This window comes from Passer montanus, unplaced genomic scaffold, assembly GCF_014805655.1.
Source record: "Passer montanus isolate IOZ18808 unplaced genomic scaffold, ASM1480565v1 scaffold42, whole genome shotgun sequence".
NCBI lineage: Eukaryota > Metazoa > Chordata > Aves > Passeriformes > Passeridae > Passer > Passer montanus.
The window spans coordinates 4408867-4435128 of NW_024369041.1; the positions used below are offsets into that span (position 1 = coordinate 4408867).

The 26262-nt window shown below is 43.8% G+C and overlaps 2 protein-coding genes across 7 annotated transcripts in view; both read right to left on the reverse strand.

The window, feature by feature from the left end:
• Positions 1-11235, reverse strand: part of CCDC6 (coiled-coil domain containing 6) — a 48064-nt gene extending 36829 nt beyond the window's left edge. The window contains exons 1-2 of the mRNA XM_039719602.1: positions 11223-11235; positions 10119-10690 (exon numbers count right to left, since the gene is read on the reverse strand). Coding sequence (XP_039575536.1) covers positions 10119-10690; positions 11223-11235 — 585 coding nt within the window. The remainder of the gene's footprint in view (positions 1-10118; positions 10691-11222) is intronic.
• Positions 11236-17668: 6433 nt separating this feature from the next.
• The window catches only part of ANK3 (ankyrin 3), a 339725-nt gene continuing 331131 nt past the window's right edge, over positions 17669-26262 (reverse strand). For 4 of the 6 annotated variants that reach the window (XM_039719715.1, XM_039719714.1, XM_039719717.1 and 1 more), the window contains 4 exons: positions 24114-24197; positions 23932-23991; positions 22035-22127; positions 17669-19070 (listed from right to left, as the gene is read on the reverse strand). In XM_039719715.1, the coding sequence (XP_039575649.1) occupies positions 22059-22127; positions 23932-23991; positions 24114-24197 (213 nt within the window). In that variant the 3' untranslated portion in view covers positions 17669-19070; positions 22035-22058. The remainder of the gene's footprint in view (positions 19071-22034; positions 22128-23931; positions 23992-24113; positions 24198-26262) is intronic. The other 2 variants (XM_039719719.1, XM_039719720.1) reach the window with 1 other exon arrangement.

Consider the following 26262-nt stretch of genomic DNA (forward strand, 5'->3'; position numbering starts at 1 on the left):
TAAAACTAGGGATAAAGACCACCAGATAAAGATACATTTATGGGGGTTTTCAAACTGTAGATGCTCACCATGTAATTTCTTAATTGTCTTTAAAACGCTTTTTATTTGCTGGTGGAGAGGCAGGAAATGGGACTGTTGTTGGGATTTTGTTTGTTTGTTTTATATGACAAATTCAAATGCAGCTTAGGTAATCATTAAGGATGACAACGTTTTTCCCCACAATAGCAAGGTGTCCTTAGCCACTCAACACAAACAACCTCTTAAGAAGGTTAAAATCTCCCCCAGTTTCCTCTTACACAAACTGACTTTCCAGAGAAGCACTTTCACAGTGATTAACAAGAGCTGGAGATGAAACTTGTTATTAATTATAATCATACCTTTTCCTAAACCAAACCAGCAAATTCACAAAGCAAACACAACACCAACTCACTGTTGAGGCACATTACCTTCAGCTTCATTACAGAAAAAGAAACGTTTCTGCTTACCTATCCTAGGAATGAATGAGTAGTTTTTTTGGGTTTTTTTCCCTTCTCTACAGTTTGGATATCTTACAATACCTATCACAGTATTCCAAAGAGCAATCTCTTTCCAGGCTTTCGAGGCAAGACACAAGTTTATGAATGTGTAGGGTATGAAAGTATGATGAGGAATATGAAAAAATACATCCTTGGCCTTTGTAGTCTCTGTCTCTGGCCCCTACAAACAGAGATTTGCAGGATGTGGGGGAATGCAATCATCCTTGAATATTCCTCCCATCCAGAACTGGAGAAATCGGTCTGACACAAAGAAAGTTTTAGGAAATGCCTACCCACCTTTCCACTCACAGAGCAAGGACAATCCAGTTACAAGGATCAATATTAGAGAAAAGAGATTTTCTGCATATCTAGATTTCAGGTTAAATTTACTCTGTGAAACTGACTTTGGGAGTCTCCCTCTTCTCAACCCAACCGAGATTTCATGGCCTGTGAGGGCAGAGGTTTTGCCTAGTTAATAATTCCTGGCAACACAAGCCACGACAAAATGTCTACTGTTCATTTTTAACAGATGTGAGAAACACATACCCTTTAAAGCTCTTGCAAAAGTGGTGGTTAAAACACTACATTTTGCAAATTTCATAATAGTGGCTTTTGCTGTTTATTTGAAAATGAAGCAAAACAAAGTGGAAATCTCACCACCTGGTGAAAGTAGAAATTAAACTGTAAGTTACAGAAAGAAGCATAACTTTGTATTGTGGCATGCTAAACATTGCTGGGTTTTATCATGTCTGACTTGTTAAGAAACATTTATACTTTCACTCAGGACCAAAGCATATCATTGTGGGAATTATTTATATATGTGGTAGGAGTTTTAAGTATGATTAGCACCACCACCACGGGAACTAAAAAGTCCTTAGCTTTACAGTAATAAGCAGAAACATCACATTTTAGGCAGCTGAAAGAATTAAAGCATTTGAGGAAACCTTACAGCCAGCTGGAACACTGCTAGGCTGTTTCCACCTACAGCAGGGTTGAACAGATGCTCATCCACCTCACTAAGCCCTCCCCAAACTAAGACCAGACTGCGTGTAATATTAGAAATTTCAAACTAAGTAAAATTCAGAGTTGAGAGAGGAAGAGAAGCCTTATCTGAAGAGTTTCTCCATCACTTAGACTATCGGCTGAGCTGAGGAAATACCTACTTTTCCAGGAAAAAAACTGCTGCAAGGGAATGCATGAATGGATAGAGGACTCTCAGGAGCTGAAAGGATCGTCCCCATAGACATCAATTAGCCTACAATGCCTGTATTTTAACTGAATAATTGAAATAATTACAACTGAAGTGCCAGGATTAGAAACTGCTTCAATATTTCTGTAAAAATTGCTTCAGCTTTTATCAAGTAACCCTTGCACCCCACAGAAAGAGATGTGAAACCCACACATCTGTAATTCGGAGTTCCCCACTTAAGATACATTTTTACTGTGGAGTACTTCACCTCAACTGTCTTGCCTGTCATTTTCACTTTGTTCTCCATCCCATACATTGAAATGGGACACTAACAGACTACCTAATTAAAGGTCAAGACACATCTTCAGTCAGACAGAAGGACCTGACTGGAGAACAGGAACTTGAGATGTTCCCTTCTGGCCATCCTCAGGCTGCTATGTTGGAAGCAAGACATCACAAGAATATTTCCTGTTACACATCCAGGGGAGCTTGCTTTATACTGTATTTTTTGCCTCTCTTCTAGAGCATGGCTTTGTCTCTTTTCCATTTATTCTGTCTGAATCCCAAACCCTGTGCATAATTCAATTTGTACATTTTGTCCCCATTCTCCTACTTTATTTTATGGGCTTTTTTTTTCTTTAAGAGGAAGACTGAAAGGATTCACCTCTTGCTCTCCTGCTAATTCAGCAACTTCCTCCTACCCCCTGCCCAAAAAAGAGCAGCAAAGCAACTGTTTCTCTCACTGTTTTTACAAGACTATGCTGAGATATATCAGATGTCTACTGCTGACAATTTTCATTCCAGTGAAGGACAGCACTGTCTCATTTCTTCATTTCAATCACATTTCAAGGTCTGTTTGTGAGACACTGGCATTCCATTGTCCTGCAGCACCCCACAAGCCCAGCTGTGTGATCATCTTGTTTGCAGCTGCCACAGAGTCACCATTTCAAAGGCTTCCAGTGCTTCCAGTCCCCACCTGGGATCCCACCCGAGCCCTTTATGAGGGGCAGTGGGAACAAAACCTTTTGTGAAGTCTCCAGCAGATGCATAAGCTTGCTCATCACAGATCAGTATTATTTGCTCAATTACTACAAGGAGCTTTGGCACTAAGAGTCTGTAGCTGAAAATACACCCCATATATACCAACACTTAAAACCAACGACTTGGAAAACACAACAGCTTCAACATTAAAGTCAGTATCAGCAGCAGGAGGAAACAAGCAATGGGAACAAGTAAACAGCATTAACAAGTGCAAGAAAACCACAGACGACCATGTACCCACCCTGGAAAAAGAAAAGAGTTTAATGAAGTGAAATAATTTTCCTTCATCCTTTGAAATCAGTGTTAAAATTCAAACTCCATTAAAGTCAAAACCACAACTAAAATGAAATACAGAACTTCCAGGATTTGAAAACTATTCTAAAATCTTGTCTATACTAGCTTTCTATTACTGGGATCAGCAACAGCACTAGAAGCTCTAAAAATCTCAATACTGATTACTAAATCAGCTGACGTGAATAATGCAAAACTCAAGAGTCATTAGGGCAAGTGACTAAAAAGAAGGTTAAAAATGTGTGGCAGATATACAGCAGGAGCACATATGACAATTTTTTTCTTCAACTGAAAGCAAACCTGTTGTTAGGTGTAAAATGCAGTGCTTTTAAGTCACTGGAGATACACCAAGCAAGAATGGCCCTTAGTCTCAGTAAATGTTCAAACCTGACAATAAAGAGCATTCTTAAAATAAAAGCTGATTAGAAACCAGTTCTAACACAGAATTCATGATACAACCTCAATGAGAAAGTTCATTAAGAAGTAAAATTACTTTCTATGCAGAATAGCAAGCCCACAGAAATACCAAGAACTTTGCCTTATTAAAAATTCCCAAATGTACTCTACAATTTCAGTTCTTATTTCACTTTCATCCCCAAAGTAATTCAGAGCAGTATACCAGGATGCCTACTGACTGAAGGCATTCCACCATTATTAAATATGGGAACGTCACATAAAGTAACTGATAAAAAAGTATAGTTGTTGTATAATATTTAAAGGCAAGCAAAACTAGGTGGTTATCAGAGTTTGGTATCAACCCAATGGCAACACTGCAAACAAATTAATTTACAGTATAAAGGACAGAAACATTAAACAGGCCATTCAGCCTGGTTTTATAGAGAACAAGTTGTGGCAGATAAGCAAATATTCATCTTTCAGCCAAGGACTATTTGTAATAAAGATAACCACAAAGGTGTAGGGTGTGTATAAGACACCCATATGAGTTTTTGATTTAGTAATACGTGCCAAACATTATTTTAAAATGGGTATAAAATAAAGTATACATCAGGATTTCCAAAGTGGCTTGATGACCTCAAAAATACTCATCAGTGGGAAATTCCATTTCACCAACACGTACTAAGCAGGATGTTGTTTAAAATATTCCCTGCACAATTAATTCTCTGGAATAAATCAAGTGCTATTGGACAACCCAGCAGTACAAATCAGACCTGAACAGGGCACAGGTGTGCAACTCTATTTCTACCAAAATAGCCAAAACGCACAGCAGCAAACTCATTAAAGGCAACTAACCACACTGGATGAAGAAAAAAATAAGTAAAGTTCCAAATTAAGCTATCAGAAGCATTTGTGCTAATTTGAAGCAGGAAAGATATTTAGACTAGACCAGTGCATTGTGTATAATTCAACACTTTGGATTTCCAGTATCTCAGAGCCTGAGAGCTTAGTTTAGCTTGTCAATGTAAACTAAAGTTGCCTGTTACACCTGTATCTTCATGAGGAGAAAGAAGAGGATTCTGAATACTCATTAACCCAGCCAAAAGGCACAGCAGGAACCAGCAGCTCAGCCTTGATGAAACTGATGGGAAGAACAGGAGGCAGGACACCAAAGCCTTTCCAAACACAGTGATTCTTCAAGAGTCTTCAAATTAAAACTGGATACCCTTCTCAAAGACACATTTCAAGGTTCAGTGTGGAAAAAACTCAAAAAACCATGTGACAAAAATTAAAGAAAATTAAAACTGGACACCCTTCTCAAAGACACATTTCAAGGTTAGTTACAAGGTTCAGTGTGGAAAAAACTCAAAAAACCATGTGACAAAAATTAAAGCAGATGATTAAGTAAACCTCTGAAGCTTTAAAGTACAAGCATTCCTGTTGATTAATATCTGAATTAAGTTCAGAAACATTGACTTTTTCTGTGGTTTTTGTTTGTATTTTAAACAGCATTCAAGAAGGCCTACAACACACCCCAGTGACATTCTGTTGATAGCACACGGACGATGTTTTTGATGTTTTTGTCTGGGAATTGGATATGCCAGTGGCTGTGTGTAACTACCAAAGGGAAGCAGATGCTGTTACACCTTCCTACTACTCACTCACCAGCCACGCAGCAAAAGCAGCAGTGCTCTGACCATGCCACCCCAAGGGCCAAGGCAGACAACACCAAAGGGCATTACTAAACTTCCTTTTTCTCTTACAGACATTTGTAGAAGTTCAACAGAAACTTCTTGAGAATCAGAAGTGAATGTAAAACCGAAATACCAGACAGTCATTTCCTACATGCCTGCTCTTGGAAAAAAGGTGCCTGAAAAATTTCGGATGGACTTTCACAGTGCATGAATTTGGTAATCTTAGCAACGGTGCTGTCTTTACTCTAAAAAGCAGGTAAACAAAGCAATTCTAAAATCAGTTTCTGAGCCACTTTCAGCTTAGTCCAGCTACAAACTGGAATGATAAATGACACAGCAGGATACAAAAGCCCCAAGCAGGTTTCTTACACCTACAACAGACATCACAGAACTGAGACTATTTTTCACACAAGCAAGACCTACTTTAAAATCAAGAGTAAATAACAGATTCACAGATACATTTTGTAAAAATATTTTCGCTTTCTTGCTTTGCTTTTTACCTCTCTCTGCTACTAATTGATTTCATGCCCTTATCAGCACCTTTTAAAGGCTCTTATTTCAGTTCAGACAGACTATCCTGCCCTTTTTCTTCCACTATTAATAGACACATTCTGTACTGGAACAGGTGTTCTGCCTTGAAATTCTGGTGCAAACTCCAGAAAAGAAAAAAGCATTTTTGCAGGAGATTTTTGACAATGCAGCACACCATTCACTTCCCCAAACTATCTGTCTAGGCTGACATTTTCCATGAAGACCCACAACACCAGATCTCAGGCACACACACAGATCCCCCTGCACACTTCACTGAGAAAAAAATGCAAAATTTAAATTATTTCCAGCATCCAAATCTGGTAGGGAAAATTCTAACAGGTCACAATAGCACACAGGATTTTTCTGATCAGAAAGCCTGTTTGCTTTCAGGAGATGGCTGTTATTGAAAGCAACAACTTTGTTCAGGATTTAAGTAGGGGGTGAGGAAATAGGAGCTGAGTAAGGCTTTTTTTTCTATTGTTCCTCTCAACAGGTGGGAGGCTGTTCACACAGCTCTGCAGAATGGCAGAGGAGGCCAAAAAGCCAGGAAATGCAACTGCCCTCTGCCAGCTCTCCAGGAATGAGCAGAGTTAAGCTGGGAGCCAAGGTGCAGAGGCAGCTTTAGCTACAGAAACAAGGGTAGCAGAGGTCTCACAGTAAAATACTGCCACTCACAACCTGCAGCAGCCCCGTGTCCCAGTGTTCCCTGGCAGCAAGTGCTGCAAGCAGGCACTACCAGACAGTGATAACTCATGGCAAGCTCACAAAAGCCAGCATATGCCATCAGCACTTTGGATCAGAATGGCTCATCTGAATTGATGATCCTGTTGGGGATCCACACAGCACCACACATCGGGATTTCTAGGATAATTCTCGCCCCTACAAAGCAAAATTGGGGAAAATTGAAGAGCTATGTTCTTGTAAAACGTTAGAATGCATTAAAACTGCTACATCAGGCATTTTGGAGTGGGAACATTTTTAAATTAATGCTTCTCAAATACTCTAGCTTCACCTTAATTAAAGAACTAAGTAACAGAATAAGGCTTATTATTTTTTAATTCTCTAACTCCACAGAAAATGTCTTGGTGTAGTAGGTAAATTTACAGGAGATAAATTACCAAATCTAACATCCTAGAGAAAGTATGTAGCAGCCAGAGACTAAAACTCCTCTTGTTCTTAGAAGCATTCCCTTCCTATGAGGCCTGTCAGTTCAAAACAATAACAAAGAAAACCAAAATGCTTCCAGTATCAGCTAAAGGTTACATGGCTTTCACTGAAACAGGATGGCTTGGTTACATTAAATACTGAAGAGTAGAATAAAAGGAGCTAAGAATCCAAATTCTACCAACTTCAAAAGAAACTTCCTGACCATGACATACCTACATGCAACTGAAGTATTTCAGCTTTTATTACATGCAGCAATTCATTATTTTGAAAAGCAATCACCCCACCACCCAGGTTTGAAGGTACTCCTATTTAACTAGAGAAGTTGTGCTGTCCCAGGCTCAGCCTTTTAAATATGACATCTCCTTGGCAGACCTTTTTCACCAAAAACCTAAGGAAATTCACACAGGAAATCCACTTCAGCACTATAACCAAAACTCACTGCTTGTCATCTCAAACACCCAGCATCTCAGATCTTCAGGCGCCTGTTTTTTCCCAACCTAGGCACCAGCCGTTCCATTTCCTAAAAAAGACCTTGCAGAAATACACCATGAGATCATACAATTGAGATTGCTAAATACATATAAATGAACCTTCTGCGAATGGCTCGAGTGATCTTAGTCATTTCTTCTTAATATCTGATCTGAAACTGCACCTTCTGATGTAATGCTCCTGCACTGCCAGAGAACACTTGAAATATCCCCAGCTTTCTCCCTCTCTCACCGTTTGTTACCAATAATAGCAGGTGAGATAAAGTTATCACATATATTTACTTACTTTCACAGTCTTGCACATGAACAGCAGCATAACTTCATTTGCATTTCAGGCTACTGGAAGGAGTACAGCTCACACATATTTTTGGGCGTACGCTTAGTCCAAGCTGGCTTCACCAATTTCAGCTTGAAAGCAGCATTTGTTTTCACATGTTTTAGATGAGAGTACATATGAAGTTAGTGAGCCTACAAGCCTGCCAAGCCAACACCTTTCTCAGTCAGTTTTCTAAGTGCAACTACTTAATGTAGGTCTCCTACGCTTAATTAACACTTTATTTTCAACTCTATGACACAAAGGTGAAAATACAAATAGAATAAGATCCTATGTGGCAAGCAATTTAGGTAATTCCTAAACTGACTATATCCATGCTGACACCAACAATACTGCAAGCACAAAGAGATGTCATATTAACACTTACACCAGCATGGACACAAGAGGTAGGAGGAAGACCATCACCTTTTAATTGGCAAACTTTAAAGGGAAAATTTTCACAATCATTAGAGACAATGGTGGGAGCTGCAGAAAGCAAAGAGCCTCTGTGGCCTTGCACAAAAAAGCTCAAACAGGATCAGTGAAAGGTTTGCAGATGAAGAGCAGTGTGGTTCAAGGAGTCACCTTCACCTACAGCACACAGGTTTAGTCATTCACTTGCTATTTTGGCTACCTGTCAGGTCCATTTGTGCTTCACGGCTTGTCCTCAACACTTGATAAAAATCAAAGCTGATTTGTGTCACTACAATGCCCGCAACAGGAAACATACAAAGCGCCCGTCTGTCAGCACAGCAACGCTGCGAGGAGCTGGAGGGTGGAGGAGCAAATTGACAAAGGTTTAGAATCACAGTGGGGACAATCAGAAAATTTTCTATTCCTCTGACGTTTACATGCGAATGACACATATTTCAGCATTCCAAAAAAGCTCATCTCCAGTCACCTGCACACTAGAGCCTCACAACAAAGTATTCTGACTGCAAATGTGTTTACATTATGGACTATGTAAACCACAGCACAAGGTCTCGCTGGCCTGAAAAAAAGTTATGTTTTGCATTCATTTTTTTGCTGCTTGCTGGATTAGAAGTGGTTTACTCAGTCGTGCACACAGTTTAGCATACCAAAGCCACAGCACCAGCTAAAGATGTCGGTTTTCCAGACAGCCTACAGGTTGCCATTAAAGTCTAACACCTCTCCTCTCTTTATCCAAGATGTCAAAAGCAGGCAGAGTTTCAAATTTAAGGAAAATACCTCCTCTTAATAAATTAAAATCTGATGAAAATGTAAGATGATTAGCCCCTAGAGACACTGCCAGAACTGAAATGCACACAAGCATTTTTTCCAAGTTGTTTACAAACAATACACCTACCAGGGGTTCAGAAAGATGCTGTGCCTTTCTAAGAGGCAGAGAGAAAATGTCTGACTGACAAGGCGCCTTAGCCCCTTTCAACATTAGAAGGCACTCCGCCGCTACCTAATTAAGGCACATTCTCTTCTCGTAAAGTATTAACAAAGCACACATTTCCCCGACTAGCACTATATTTGTCATCCTTGAATAAATTACTTCTGTATTGTATTTCATGCACTCTTCCGGCCCACATCCTGCTAGACGCTGAATGCTTACTACCAGGAGAGGTATGCCTAGGCAAGCTCCATTTCTTGGCTAGATGTATTGACAATGGAAAAGCTGAGTATCAATAAAACACACATTATGCTCAGGGCAAAGTACCCCCCGTGAAAAATCAGATGAGATGAGAGTGCACACACACACACAGATGGGGTTGGTCTCTCCTACAACATCTCCACCTGCACCTCCACCTGATATCAGAGTTACCTTTAGTATCAGAGTTACCTTTAAGAGGTCTTTGGCAAGTTACCTACTCTGCATGCAGGCCATGACCACTACAACACCTAAACAATCCCTTTAGCCCCTGAATTAGCAAAAATCCCTCGAATTTAAACTCCTAACAACTCCCAAGCTCATAGAGAACAGAACAATACTTTTGTAGTATTTTGATATGCACTTTTCTGAGGAATCATGCTTAACAGCATCACATAAAATGGTGTTAAACTCCAAGTTATCCTCACAGTGCTCATAAACGAGGAGCTGAGCTCTTGCCGGGACAGAGTGCTGCTCTACTCGCACTATTTTTAAGAGTCTTATTTAAATGAGTTTTCAAATCACCCGAAATACAACAGTTAACAAAACATTACAAACAAATCAGACTCTTCCTCATGAGCAAGACGCTATTCCTGCAGCTCGCCGCTTCTGCACAGCGGCTGAAGAGGTGACGGCTGGCGAGATAATCCGTAATCTCCGCAGATTCCTTAAACTCCAGGGAAATCTCCACTTTGAGAAACTTCAGGGGAGCGGAGAGCATCGCCCTTCCCCTCGCCCCTCCCCGAGCCGCCGCCGCCGCTCGGACCCCGGGCAGGGCGGGCCGGCGGGGCCGCTCCCCGCGGGGAGCCGGGCGGCCACGCGGGACACCCCCGCTCCCCGCCCGCCGGGCCCGGCGCGGCGCCGCCCGCACTCACGATGGTGACGCTGGCCTTGCGCAGGTCGCGGTTCTCCTCCTGCAGCGCCTTGCACTTGAGCTTGTAGGTCTCCAGCTCGATCTTCAGCACCTTGTTCTCCTGCTGCAGCGAGGCCAGGCGGTTCGTCAGCTCCTCCAGCCGGAACGGCGAGATCACGATCCCGCCCGCTTTGCCGCCCCCCGAGGAGCCGCCGCTGCCGCCCGCCGGGCCGCAGCCGGGGACACACCGGGACACACAGGGATCCGGGACAAACCGGGACAAACCGGGATGTGCCGGGATCCGAGACACGCCGGGACACACCGGGATGTGCCGGCAGCGGGGGTCCGGGACACTCCGAGCCCGGGACCGCAATGTGCCAGGAGAGGGGATCCCGCACAGAACCCGGGATATTCCCCGGGAGGGCTCCCTACACACCGAATGCCGCACCCGGGACGTGCCCGGAGGGTCCCTTCCGCACCGAGCCCGATGCGGGGATGTGCCCGGAGGAATTGCGCACCGAGACCCCGCGGCAAACGTCCCGTCCGCGGGACTCTCGTTGTACCGCAAAACCCGTGCGGGGAGCCCGGCGTTGGCTACACACCCCCCGAACAGCCCCAAACCTTGTTTTATTTCAGGATTTTTGTAGCAAAGCGGCGCTGCCCGGCCCAGGCCCCTTCCCCGGGGCAGCTGGCAGCCCCTCGGAGCAGGAGGAGCAGGGACCCCCACGCCGGGGTCGGGGGAACAGCCCCGAATTACACACAGCACACAGACCAGCTAACTGGCATGTTAAATCAGCCCTCCATACATCGGCAAAGCTGCCTGAATTAAGATAGATGGACACTCATCTCTCATTACTGATAATGTATTTCCTGATTAGTAGGTGCATTAGTGTCTTTAATTTTTTTTTCTTTTGCCTTTTTACTATTTCTTAGCAGAGCAGCAGCAAGCTATAGCGGAGAATTTGTGCCACTCATTCTATGGCAAAACATGGTCTGTATTGCTCCTGGATAAATTAGTCCCCAAGACTGTATAATTGGTTTCTCAATTATTTATGAAGGGGTCTTTAACAACAGCAATTCTTCCATTAGTGGCAAGTAAGGATTTCATTATCTCTAACTGCATTACCTTTTTGTTCCATGCCATAGTAAATTTCAAATTTTACCCTTTTAAATGGCTAGAATATATGGAGGAATTCCATCTCTGTAAAGTAATTATTCTTTTCACCTGCCTGGGAATATAAGTGCAGGTCGTTTTATTTTTGGTCTCTTAATCACAAGAAAAGGGCTGTTCCCAGTTCTGAGCTTTGGAAACTGTTTCCTCTGATCTCTGTCTGTGTGTCTGTCCCTGGCACATGATGCTGCTCCAAACAGGGCTCAGAATGGAGAAGGGGACGAGTGGGAGTCCCCACCCAGCACCAGCAGAGACCCACAGCTCTTCCTCAGCCCCATCAGGAGGCGTCAGTTCAGGGCTTTTCAGGCTAGAAAAGGTCCTGCATCACCTTGCCAGCCCTGTGGAAATTGAGGCACACTCCTGCACCCCATTACCTCCACACTGATGGAGGTAATGTCATCCTGGTGATGACATTATCATGTAATAAAGACACCAAGCAGCCCTCATGACCACCCTGGCAGCTGCTGCCCCTCAGCTGGATTTCCCATCTCTGGGCTTAGTTAGGGTGGGATTTCTCCCAAACATAAGAGCATTGTCCTCAAGAGATGCTGCCATGGATGCCCAGAGCAGTTGAGGATGTCCATGAGGTCTCCTGAGACCTTTTCTATTGCTGTCCTAAAATGGCCCTGCAGCAATCCCTGGCTCTGCAGGGGCACACAAGCCTGACCACCTGGGCAGCTGCCAGCCCCTCTGCCCTGAGGCTGAGCCTTTCCACCAGCATGGACTGTGGGATAAAAACCTTGAGGGAATAAAATAGGATCCAAAAAATAGCAAGTGCTCTTTAGGACAGGTAGTCACATCTCACCAGAATTTCTTTCAAATGGGTCTGCTGGTATTTGGGAAGCTGGCTGGACACCATGGGGTCATGAGGAAATGTTATTTCATGGACAGCCTCCACAGCACAGGCGACAGCTGGAAAGCTGATTTGTCCCTGTGCACATGCACATGTGCTCCTCAAATCAAACTAATTTCTAAACTAGCAGGTTTATACCTCAGTGTTCTTTCTCCATCCTGCCTAGCTTTGATCAGCCAGTTATCTCCACTGCTTTCAGCAGGGCTGCTCACATTTGAGTGTCTTGCTGAATCCAGGCCTAAATATTTTGAAATCCTGAATCAGCAGAACTCGCATCTGCTCCAGGCTAATCTTACCCAGCAAGCCCCACGGCGTGCTTAACCTTAAGCCACTCTTCAGACCTATCAATGTTAATCTTAAGTGCTTTGCTGATTTGGAGCACTGTAATTTTTCAGAGGACATGTCCTCTGCTCCTTCAGACACTAAAATTAGCCTGGAAGCAGACAGGGAGGTGCAGGCAACATCCTCAAGGCAGCAGCTGGGCTGGATTGGCTCAGCCAGGGGCTGCATCCCTGGGATCACACCAGGCAGCTGCTGGTGCTGCTGGAGTGGTGCAGCCAGCAGCTACAGGGATGAGGGATCTCGAGGCAAGAGGGGAGCTTTGCCCTGGACACTTTCTCTCTGCTGGGCTGGCATCAGAGGTCTCACTCCCAGCCAGCACGCTGACTTTCGTAACAGTGAATTATAACTTGGCACTTCTGTGGCTCTCTTTAGTTCAAAGCCATACTGAAACATTATCTAATTAATTCACACAATAGCCCTGGAAGGCAAGAAAGGGAGGTAGGAAGCTGAGTTACTTGCCCAATGACAAACACTGAGTCAGTGGAGGAGTGGGAGGAAAACTCAAGGGCCCTGGATGTTTAGATGTGAGACAACAGCAGTTCTTGTCGCAACAGCAGTTCTGTCATTTAAAAAATAGCACCTGCATATTTAATTACAATTACAGCCAACTACTCCTAATTAATAGATTAAAAAGGGAGAGAAAATGTTATCCTAATTAGCACCCCCAAAAAATTAAAAATCACACGCTTTTCGCATCTGTAAGATGTTAACCAAATCAATTACAAAGTATAAATATATGGTATAAGCAAAATTAGCAAAACTCCCTTTTGAAGACATGTACAGCAGAGGCTGCCCCAATGCCACTGGTCCTGGTCCCCACTGCAGGCAGCGAGGGGCTTGGCATCACAGAAAAGGCCACCACAACCAGCCTGCCACCACCACAGCACCTGCAGGACAAGGTCCCCACCCTCCTTGCCTCAGTATATTTTTATTGCATGAAAATAAATGCAGAAATGTAAGGGGGAAAGGAAAGGTGTTTGTAGAAATAAAGAACATGAAAATGTCACCAGCACCGTTATAGTAGGACAGCAGACCAATCAAGAAGAAGAAATAAAAAATAAAAGAGGGATTTATTCACAGAAACTATCATTACAGAAGGTAATGGGCAATTAGAAACAGTGTTCCATAAACTCACATCAACAGCAGAAATATTGTATGAAATACATTTCTAGGTGTGAGGTATGTTCAGAGATTTAAGGTAATCCTTAATGTAATTCCAGAGGTCCATTAATCGGCTTGAAGACCTTCTATAAGAATACAATTTCATTTAAATATTCAGTAGTTATAGACTGAAGCGGAAAAGGCCAGCTGAAGCTAATTAACCTAAGAAAAAAGAGTCTGCATAGTACTCAGAGTACCTGACTGAAATGGGGGAATGGGGGAAAGAGGGAATGGAAAGACAAAGTTACAGGAAAATGCAATTAATGAAATATACTGCTAGGAAAATAAACTGAAGCAGCATTAAAAAGAACATGAACTGTACATATGGGAATATTGAAAGGGGGAAATGGAGTGCATATGTGGAGAGGTTGTAGAAGAGGAGAAAACTTGATTTAAAAGATACTTGTATGAGCAGAAGAAACCCAAATCACTACTACTGTGGATAAAGGCATCTATAGATGCAAGTTAAAACATGCTTTCTAACAAGCAATTCAAATTAAAATAATGTCATGCTGCTTTGCTTTTCTGAGCAGCAATTATTTAATCAGAAAGCTGTATTAGGAAAGTCTCTTAGTAGGATAGAGTATCTGACTATGAAAATGTGCTGTGTGGTAGCCAGCCAGTAGCTAAGACAACTTCAGCTCTGAGGCTTTGCTTTTGTGTCCCTGTTCTCCTCAGGGAATTCTTTTCAGAGTTCATACTAGGTTGGTTCTGTTGGTCTGGCCATGTCATAATGACACCCAGCCCCTAGAAGCCTTCCAAGGGAGTTGGTGAACAGGGGATTACTGTACTTTGCTGTTTTATAGCCCAAAGGGTTCTCAATAATTGAACATTAGCATGGTGGGAGAAGTACCAACAAAACTTTTATGATAAATCTTCACCATCCTCCAGAACTTAGGTCAAATAAATAAAGACATGCACAATTCACATGCTCTTTTTAGCATCAGCAGTTATGAAAAATGTGGCACATACATAGATTTTCCTTGAGCAGCTCGTTTTTCTGTCCTTCACTAACCTTTTCCTCTCCCAGTAATGGACTATTTTTTACATCAAGCATTTTGTGGCAGGCTGAGCCTAAAGGATCCCCATCTAAATCAGAAAACTGCTGTACTTTCAACCAAGCAAGAATATCTTCTTTTGTACTAGGAGACCATTTTCCCTTCCCTTGCTCACTTGGGGGTTAGAGGCAAGCTGAGCCAGGAGCTCCTCCTCCTGCCCTAGTTTGGTAGGATCTGCCCTGAATACAGGGGTCCTGTTTGCATTCCCCAGACATGACCCCAAGGCCAAGAATGCAATGGGTCAGCAGCAGCTTTTTCATCCATCATGCACGTGGCTAGGACAACAACCAAGCCCCTTGCCTGCCCCTGCCCAGCATCCCTGGGCCAGCCTCAGCCAGGCAAGTCCCAGCCCTCTGGATTGCACCCCCTCCCCAGGGAGAGGGGCTGGCAGGGGCAGGAGGGCTGCCCCAAAGCCATCGTGCTGCCCCTCCAACCTGGCACAGCTCCCCCAGGCCAAGCTGCTCGTGCTGAGCTTGTATAAAAAATGTTATAAAATTGCCACTGATGGACTTCATGGAGCTTCACCAAATATAATCGACTTGGTCCTGCTCAAAGAAGCCCCAGTTATAAACTCCTCCTCTAGAGGGCACGGAGAGGTTTTTGGGAGCATGTGCCTCACATCCCAGGCTGCAGTGGCCTCCCCAGCAGAGCACCTCGATTTCCTACACACTATGTGCTACAGACAAAGCCTGTGTTAAACAACCCCTCAGGAAATTAGCATTAATTAGCAGGGTGCTGCAATCCTGCAAGTGACTGCCACTTATCCCACTAATGTTGGCTCCACACTACGGGAGCTCTTAGAATTTCTGACATTAAAATTGTTATTGGACACAAAATGTAATTGATATTCTTTCAGAAATGGGAAAAGTACAGTAGGATACTCTGCGGCATTATTAATTAGTGCTAAATCAAATATCAAAGGATGAAAATAACGCTGTATTTAGCAATCAAGTTTATTTTAATAGATGCAATCAGAGTCTCATGACTTACAATTTTGCCTCTAAGGGAAACGCTCTCACTGAGGAAAATGTGAAAAAAAAAAGACAAAAGTGCACATTTAGGTAGGGTCCTTTCTCACTCCACAGCTATCTGTGCCATTTGCTAGTTCTGGCAAGATTTCTGTTTTCCTTCTCATATGACCATTTACACTTCAACCTTGTTTCTTCCCAATATCCTGAGCCACCGTTGGAACCACTCAGTGCAAAAAAAACCAACACCCAGAAAATCCTGTTTGTGCAGCATTTAGTATGAAATCTTAAACTCTGTGAATTTAGCTGGAGAGTTCCCGTTCTCTGTTGTCCCTTTGTGTTTAAGGGGGAAGCAAACTGACACAGGCGTGCCCGTGCAGCAGCAGCTGGGGACTGGCACCTGCAGCAGAGGGACCTGTGCTGCTGGGCAGGGGCAGGGCTGGCCCAGGAGAGGCTGTGGGGCACCCCTGTGACAGGGCTGTGCCACAGGAGCACCCTCGGAGCCCCAAGCTGAGCTGGCAGCTCCTCAGCTGTGCTGTCTCAGGTGAGAGCCACTCCCGAGCTGCTGCACAAAGCAGCGGCAGGAGAGCTGTGAGACTCACCCCTGCCCCCTGCACAGGCAGCCTCGCTTCTCTGTCTGCACAAAGAGCTCTCCTGCCTGCCAGAGCTGCCATTCCAGCTACAGGCACAGCTTCTTTCCACACCAGCACCAGGCACTAACAGGGAAGCAGGCAGAAGAAGAGATGAGTCAAACAAAACACTGCCTTTTGGATGCTGTTAAGAGATTGAAACGAAGCTCTTCTACAGTACAGCTCCTGCCTTCCTGCTGGTTGTCACCATGGCCTTTGCTTCCACCTGTACAATCATGGTATAATATTGTATATATATACATCTGACAGCATTTCCTGAAAACACTCATTCTCATTCAGCTGGTCTGGATGCTGGAGGGGAGGGAGGGAGGCGTCTGGATGGCGAGGCTGGATGGCAGGATGATCACTGCTGTCGGACTGTGAACTGCAGGAAGATGCACTTGTTCTCCCATGGAGTAAGTGGCATTTGTCCTCCAAACCTTGGCATAAGGACCTGAACCACCAGCACTGTACCAGCAGTATCCCGACCTAGGTAAAACGTACATTGCAACACACACTGGCTGCTCAAACAAAAACTTAATTTAACATCACTGCTTCAAAAGCCAGTGGCCCTAATAACTCAGAGACACTGACAAACCAACCTGTTGCATTCTGCAAGTGCTGTTCATCACAGTCAGGAGAGCTTTGCTGACTGACCCAGCTGAGGACAGGTCCTGTGGGGCTCACCAGATAACAGCAAGCAGACTGAGGTGGATCTGTAGAAGAGGCGCTTCCTCAGGTGCCAGAGCTGGGGTGAAGTACCTAATCTTCATGTTGCCTTAAAAGCCAGGTAAAACCAATCCCTGAGTAATAAACTGTGTTTACTGCACCTGAGCAGAAGTCTGCAGCTCAGAGAAGTGTGTGTACTGATGCTGCCTAGAAACCTCTGTTTTGGCCACATTCTTTATAGTGCTCTATCACCCATAATATACAGGAAGTGCATGCAATACACAGGGGATGCACAGTTTAATGTCTTCATGGGCTGTGGGTCTGTTATTGATCTGACTGGCACTGGGGAGAAAATTGCTTTTGGTAGTGCTTTTCCTGGTTCTTGACAGGGCAAAAGAATTTCCAGGAGGTGCAGAGCTCACACGTGTTGGAGAAAGGGCTGCACACACCCCTGCTGCACCGTCCCTTTCCCCACATCTCCAAGCCAGGGAGAGGGTTTTCCTTAGCCTTGCTGGGTGTGCTGCTGGCTGCTGTGTTTTCCTCCTGCCACCCCGACCTGGGAGAGCCTGCCAAGTGATGGCCTGTCACACTGGGAAGATGAAGAGGGGGATTAGACAAAAGAAACAGAGAGGAAAAGCAGCTGAAAGCCAGGGGCAGATAACTGCTGGCCTTGTGAAGCCTCACATCTGTGGGGTACAAGAACACTGCCAAATACACGTTATCCAAGAGTTTTAACACAATTTATTTTATGCTTAAATAATCAACTAGATCATCCAGTGTTTGTTGTTTTCATACATATGTAATTAGAGCTATTATCAATGAATGCTGTTTCCATATGAATATAATCAACAAATTAAAAGTATTTCACCAAAAACCAAATAAAAATGCCCTTTAAAACACAGCAGCCTTAACAACCTAATATTACACTGCTAGGATGATTACAGATGATTGGCTTACTGAAAGATTCTACATCTTATAGCCAGTACACAATACAGTAATAATTTTACAGCGTGCTGCCAGTCTATTAGCTAATAATTTCTCTTCAGTTCATTTAAAAATATCCCAAACTCGTGCTCCTTAGAGCACCAACCCACTTCTAAAGCTGCAAGCATTACCCCCATTATAAAGCAAGAACAGATAGCACCCCCCTCCCCATAATGCAACTACTGTATATGTTATGGGTCTTAGGTCATTTCATTGAAAAATTGGCAACAGCAACAAATATTAGATGAAGGGCTTTGTGTTTACAGATAAAATCTTATTTTTCATGTTGCGGAATAGTGTTTGCAAAACTGGAAAAGATTTAATCAAAATAAGGTGAAACACATGCATCAAAATATTAGTACTCTGAAGAAAAATTTTCACAGAACTACAGAATTCCTCATTTTGGGAATCATTTAAATTTGCAGCAGATTTTAAAGATTTTTTTAAAATCAAGCTAGCGATTTTGCATATACAAACATTATAATTGCTAATATACAAGAATCTGTGAAGATACACCCAGAATATCCCTGTAGGTGCAGCCATTTGAGACACCTAGCCTGCTCAATGCATTTGCAATATTCTGTTTGTGATCGAAAAGGCAGTGCCTTATCAACACTTATTCTATTTTGTTAGAATTTATACAGTGTTATTTATTTACAGCAAAACTATTGATGTTTAAAAAAGAAACAAATAGTGTTTTATACCCTGACAGTTTGGGTCCAAGAAAAATAAGGCGAGCTGTTGTGGATTTTAGTATTTTTAGTGTCTTTCCATGGTTTAACCATTTTGTCTTCGCACATCCTCTCTGGCCACAGGAATTTATTTCTTTTGAGATGACATCAAACTGCTTGAGAGAAGCTGTTAACAGCATGGCATCTTGTATATACACTGCATTGGTAACTGAGCACCCTCCAATCCTGTGAATGAACGTGAATTTCCATGCTCTGTAAATTGGCTCATGCTAAATTAATTTTTTTGTTTGGGATTTTTTTGTTTGTTTTTTTTTTCTTTTTGCATAAAAACCATGCGGTTAATGTGGGGAAGCAGCAAACACACGCACACTTTTATAGGTGAATGTTTAATTCCTGTTGATTTTTCTTCCGTGAGTGTCCCTCTAGAATACTGGCAGTAAAAGCACACTGTGGAGAGAAAACAGAGAACAAATCATTTCAGAAATATCTTGTTAGAATCAGTTTCATGCCTTTCCCTGACTAAGCAGAAAGGTAACTGGCACGATGGAATGCTGCAATAGGCTAAATCACACAGTTTCTAGGTAGGCAACAACATTAGCTGAGCTCCAACGTGAGGGGAAAATGCAGCTGCAGATGTCCACACTGCTCACAAAGTGATTTATAATTATGTTTGCAGCACACTGCATTTCATCACCCTGGACATGCCACCAGCTCATCTGATCCAATGATGATAAGGAATAGATTCTTTTGTTGTGGAAGGAACAGCATCATCTCCAGATGGAGAGAGCTTCTGCTTCCACAGCACGTTTTTCTTCATTGTGTGCAAGCATCCCCACAGTGATGGAAAACCTGCTCTCCTTGCACATCCACCTCTGCCAGTTGCTCAGGGAACATTGCTACAGAGCCAGGAATGCAGCACCCAGCCTTTAGGAGCCTTGGTGAAGGACAAAAGCATGGAAAAGGAGCAGCACCATCCATCTCCCTCCAGCCTGGCTTGCATGAGTGGCACTGAGGAGAGACAGTCCAACTCCTGCTCTCTCGCCCCTCCAACCAGAGCTATGCACATAAGAACAGCAAGTTTGTGGCATTTGTCGTACAACAGCAGCAGAGAGGGTAGGGAGCAGAAATACAGACAGAGCAGTGAGCAGGAGCTGGAAGCCCCGCAGCTCTCCGGCACCTGGGAGCAGGGCAGCCTGCTCGGGAGCGGGGCTGGCACGGACATGCCTGCTCACTAATCAGGTCACAGGTCCACACACATTCCCCAGGAGTGCTCGCAGGCTCTTCCACACTACAGCAAGCTGTCCTTGCCCACATGTACAGTTGTCATAAATCTGTCCTGCTGCTGAGAGCCGCCTGCTCCCGCTGCAGCAGTCACGCAGCTCACACCGAGCTGTCCTGCGGAGCTGCACGCAAGGGGTCTTGGCTGCTCCTTTGCTTATAACCTATGCTTATCTGCAATGGTGACAGGGATGTTTTCACAGCAAATCCTAGTGAACATCGTGATTTTTTTTCCAACACACCACCTCTGCCTGCCCAACAGGATTTTTTTTGTCTTTCGTGATTACAAAACAAACAGTTTTTCTATAAAATCCCCTGCCTGTGCAGACGCATCCACTTCTGCATCCAAATGAAATGTTTTTAATGGGCTCTTGACCAGACTCACAGTTACGTAGTGCACATTTGGTCATGCTTATTATATCAAAGTTTGGAGCACAGAGATTCATCTTACAGGACAAAGTTCCCCCCAGAGCAAAGGTTCATTATCTAAGGCAGACTCCCTGAGTTCCTCAGGGGCTCTAGCATGGAAGACTTGCCTACTGGAAATCACAGGAGAAATGCATCTGCAGTCATGGGAGCAGGTCTGATTCTGAGGAACTCAAACTCTGGCTTCCTGAAGGTCAGACTGTTTCATATATTAGGCAAAGGCTGCCTAATTTATGTAATTTTATTTTAAAATGAAATGCATATCCCTGGTGTCTTTTGCATCAAACTCATATGCTGGCAGGCTCTTTAGCTGCATTGCGTATGGGGTTCAATGCCTCATCTTGCCTTCAATGCCTGAATTTACACATTTCTGCTGTTTTGCCCCTGCAGATTGAAGCAGCACAGGACCCAACATGGGACGCAATTTCATACAAACAGTGCCATTGCTTTGGCTTGCTTTCCTCCCACATCCTTGAGCTCCATAAAGGGGAAAGCTGTGCCAGAAGAATCACCTCCCTTTTCCAAACAATAAATATTTTATGAGTGTGTTGAGCACCAAGCCACGTGAAGCTGTACTATTCTATTAGCACACACAGGAGGACTCAGTAAAAGCAGGAATTCAGGTGGATGCAGCAGGTGCTTACCAGATACTGAAATCACACCAGTCACCTCACAGACCTTGCTCCTTAGGGTTTGATCCCATAAATCCCTCAGCCAGATCCCACACACTGAGTGCTGTTTGTCTAAATGGCTCTACTCACATGCACAGAGCACCTGTAGGGCCAGGGGGCTGCATGAGCTACCTTACATTGCATCAGTTAGAAGGGACTGGTGACTCAAGACAGACTCTGCTTCTGTCTGTCCTTTTCCTCACTATTGGGTCTATTTGCCAGGTTTATCCTGTTCTTACAGTCAATCCTATACCATATGTACAGCAAAAGGATAATGCACAGCATTGCACTTCATAAACTATTCCTCTGTCCAATTCCTGAAACCCAGCAAATCTAAGAGAGAAGAGCAGAAAAAAGACATGTCCACCTACACACTTGGAGCTGTGACTGATGGACCAGCACTGAAAGACACCCAGGCACATCTCTGTGTGCAGCTGTGTCAGTGAGGCAAAGCAGCCTCTGGCTTCTTTTCTTCATATCTTTACAGAGTCCCCTGCAAGGGTGTCTTAGCCTGTGCATACAGGTTTAGCTTACACCATCAGCTGCTGGCTTGCTACAATCGTTAAGGCTGGATCAATAAAATTCACAAGGAACAGTTGGTAGGGATTATTTGTTGGCAAATATTGAGACACTTCACTTACAAGGACTTTGACTTGCATAACTGCCCTCAAATCACATGTCTGACAGTGGAAGAAGCATTTCACTCCTAGGTTTATTTGTGTGCAGTTCCTTTACTATTTGTGTTTAACTTTTAGGGGTAGAAAGTTCTATGGATTACAAACACTAGACACTGTAAAACTCCCAGAAATCTTACACATGCCTGAGTATTGCTTTGCTTTATTTTCCAAGAAGTAAAAATTAATTTTTATATGTGAACACAAGGTCATTTTCTGCTTACAAGATCAAGGGCCAGCTATTCTTGTCTGCAGCTGGAAAGCAAAGGCAGGGTAGCAGAGGCAAGCCTTTGTGCAGCCCAGGTGCTGTTCCCCATGCTGGCAAAAGCTTTCAACAAGGGAAGAAAATTGATCACACTGACCGTTCAGTGGTTGGCTTTCAGCTTTCATGAGTAACTCTTCTTCTCCACATGTCTGACTTCTTTCTTTGTCTTAACCTTATAAGCTTCTCCCTGCTTTAAAGGAAAAGTATAAACATTAACACAAGTCTGCAGAGAGCTCTTGTAATTGTAAACCAGCTTCCAAAACAGGATACACATTTTGCTGTAACAGGATAAGTAAAAAGCAGTTAAATCACATTGACACTTCATTTCAAAGATACACACAATCTATTTATCCACTCTGCTGAGCTGCAAAAGCACAGGTCTGAAATATCATCTTCAAGTAGAAAACACAGCTCTACAATTTCAGCCTGACTCCTGGGCTGGCATGCCCAGCTGGCAGTCAGTCCTTGGCAGAGCCCCTGCTGCCAACTGCAGCGGGAGCCAGTGCCACTGAGAGGGAAAAATCCCCTTTCCCAGCTGTCCCCCTGGGTCAGCCAAACTGGGGGGCATTCCCAACAGCAGAGGCTGTGGCTGCTCTTATGATGTTTCACAACATCTGTGCTTCAAAGTGAGCAGGTTAGTAATGGAATAAAGGGGAGAGGAAGAAAGCCAGCAAAAACCACCACTGAAGCAGCACAGAAGTAAAACCAATGACAGTGACAAGCAGCGCAGGTTTCAGCATCTTTAAAACAGCAAACCCCAAAATAAAGTTAATCTTTGCTCATTTAAAAGCAGCTCAATAATAATCTAAAAATAAATTCTCCAGTAATCACAAGCCTCATTCACATCAGAGAAAGGCATCTGTTTATATGTGGCTATGGGCAGAATTTACCCCTCAGGTGATCTGCATTGATGTATTTGTAACTATTTGTAGTTTCCAACTAATCTAATCTGGTGCAGCAAATTGAAAATGCTTACCCCTTGCTGGGCAGGATTTTTTTACCTTCAAAAACAACCAGGAAAGAATGGAATGGAAATAAGTTTTTTTCCATTCTCTTATTTCTGTGACTTATGTGTCCCCAGCTTTTTTTTTTCTTTTTTCATTTTAATTGCCAGAAAAGAAAGGGTATTTGTTATCTTCCTTTCTGAATCTGTTTTCACTCAGACAAGAATTTCATTAGCCCCAGTGACAGTTTTACTTGAGCAGAGGTATCTGAGGGCCATGTGCTGGGGTAGAAGGCAGAAACTCCTATGAAGCCTTTAAGTCCAGAGGCAATGTCCATTTTCCCAAGGCCTCCTGGGGACAGAGGACAGCTGAGGCACAGCCTGCCTGCTCCTGCCCCTGTCACTGAAGCCCTTCCCCAGAGGGGCTGGGGTGTGCTGGAACACAAAAGTCCTACTCTTCCCACTGTCAGGGTGATAAAGCTGGGCATAGTCCAGGCCCGCAGAAGGCTTCCAATTCTGATCACCAGGGACAAAATCCTGTCTTGCTGCTTGCTTGTACAGGATACCATTACTTGGGTATGTTCTCACTGAGCTGAATCCTGCAAACCCTCAGTCACCAGCACCAGGGGGATCACACCAAGGTGAGTGAGAGGCCACTGGGATCAGACTGCAGCTCATTCCTTTGGGCTGCTGGAAAAGCCACACAATTCACCTACAGCTGCAAGGCACAGATTCTGCAAGGGCTTAACCAAACAATGGACATGGCTCAACTTGATGGCACAAAGCAGGCCCCAAACCCACAGCTTAGACCTGCTGCCTGTTTCATAGAAACAGTCCATGATGCCCTGTGCTGACAGAATTCAGCCAGGCCCCACTGATGCTGGCCCTGCCCCGTGATCCCAACACACAACTTGCCAATAACTGCAAGCACTGCACTTTTTGCCAAGGCTTCTTGTTAAATGCAAACCTCCAGCCCTTTAGCAGCACTTTCTAGCAGTCAACACAACCCTCTGCTCCTACTGTTATCTCCTGGTAGCCCCCGTTGCATTACCATTTCAGCAACTTTCCTCTCATGGGGGATAACAACACGTCTTACTACCTTCCGGGTGATCTGTGGGGAGCAATACATGAAGAGTATTGATTTTTTTTTCCCTAGATTCTAAAGGGAAAAAATATGTTAAAAGAAGTTACTTGAATGCAAAGACTCAGAGCAGTGATGCAATTCATGATTACTTTTCTCGTGATGACGTTGCCTTCTTCATCGGTAAACTGTTCCTCTGTTACAGATTCACCAGGAATGTTTTTTGCTTCCTCACCCTAAAGAACGTGTTATAAGATTAGCAATAGAGCCTATATTCTGTCAAACCCACACATATTTCCACACCAATCCAAGCAACAAGCACATGCTAGCTTCAACTTTATGTAACAGTTTGCTTTATGTCACACAAACCGTATGAAAGCCTTGTTCATTTAGCAATGCTGATACCTGTGCATTAGTCCTACAAGATGTTTCCTTAAAGCCTGTAGGGAGCTTCTAGCACACTGCTCTTATTAACAAATGCATGTCAGGAACTCTCTGGGTAACAAAATCGAGTGGTCAGTCTGAGCCCTATGAGACATCCCTAAGCTTTTCACAGCTTCTCAATGAAACTCAGCAGTGTTTCTGCTTTGGCACATGCAAAAACATGGTCTAACAAGCGGGGAAATTTGGGACTTAAAAAGACAGCTCTGCCCATAGCTTGCTAAACACAGGGTCTTAAACACAACACAGAAGAGAGACAGGACTTCTCAGCACTTACAAAATGAAGGAAGTTATCTTACGTGACACTTTGCCTGGCATGGTGCCACCGTGGCGAGGAGCCTCGGCAGCCTGGTCCGTGACTTACTGAGATCAGCAGCACTCCAGCCATCACTTCTTGTAGCACCAGCAATTTATAGCACCAGTGCAAATAAATGTAAAAGCAGTTTCCTAGCTGCTATGCCAGTGGACTTAATTCCACTTAAAGGAATTATTTCTCAAATCATAAATAAATGACATTAGTTTAGAGTCTGAGCCCAGCTGGCAGTCATGAACTTATGTTCCAAAAGAACTTTGCTATCTTTACCTCACAAAGTCATATTTCCAAACCTGGGTGCTGAAGCAAGCACTGCTTTTGATGCTTCAAAAATATCCAGTGTTTGTGCTTATAACTTTCATATAAGAAAGGCAAACATAATGATGCTGTAGCTGGCCTACATATGAAAAATTTCCCTTGTAAATGAATAACCCAAACAAACAAAAAAATTCCTTACAACTTTTCTTCTCCCCTCACCCCCAACCCACTATGGAAAAATTACAAGTAGAGGGAAGAAGCAGAAAGAAAACATTGTATAAAACACACTATAACAATATTAACTACAAAACAATATTTGAACGGAGACTATTACAGCTTTTGTAGTGCTTTGATGTACTGAACAGCACAGGGCAAATATATTTTCTATTTACTGTGGTCTGTACACTACATAGTTGTCTGCATAAGCTCCTGGCACTGCTTTATAATAAACAAATACAGTGATGCCATGTGTATTTTTAAAAACAGTATTGCCTACTAATGCAGCTTTTTCAAGATGTACAATGTAACGTTGGGATTGTATGCTATTTCTAAGCTCTAAGCAAAACAAACCTTTCCTTTTATTTACAAGCCATTTGTGGTCTTTTCTAGCCAAGCTTTTCCATTTTCCTTGCCTGGGAAGAATGGCAGCAGGCAGGAGCCAGGGGGGAGTACTGCAGAGCAGAGCCCCTGGCCATGTTTGTGTTCTTCACAAGTACAGAATTTCTGCTAGTTTCCTGTTGAAATCTGTACTGAAGTCACCACTCAAGCAACAGAATTCAGATATTTTACACATCTTTTCCCCCAGTCTTTCACAGACTGTTAGCAAGCTGTACAACTTGCTGAACTCAGGTGCTTCAGGAAGCACTGCCAAGAGAAGGAGAGGCTCCACAGCCAGGTGGATTCCACTGCACAGGGACATAAGGATGAGGTCCCGTGCCTCAGACACACCTAGCTGAGGGTCAGGGAATGTTGCTGTCCCTACAAAAGCTCAGCAGAACAGACGGAGGCCTTCAGATGGAGCCTGAAAAACTCATTCCCCAGAAGGAGAAAAGGCACACCTGCCCCAGCCCAGGCTCAGTGCAGGAGGAGGGAAGCGCAAGGCTGGTCCCTGCGGCAGCCGGCTGCTTCCTTTCTCACGAGAAAGGGACGGGACTGCTGCCAGGCAGGGCAGGGGCTGGGCAAAGGATTTGGGAACTGAAACCTGCGGGGTTTCCTACTCACAAAGAGATGGGAGGGGGAAAGACTGACTCTGGAGACTTCACACTTTAATCAGATGCAGAGCAGATGGG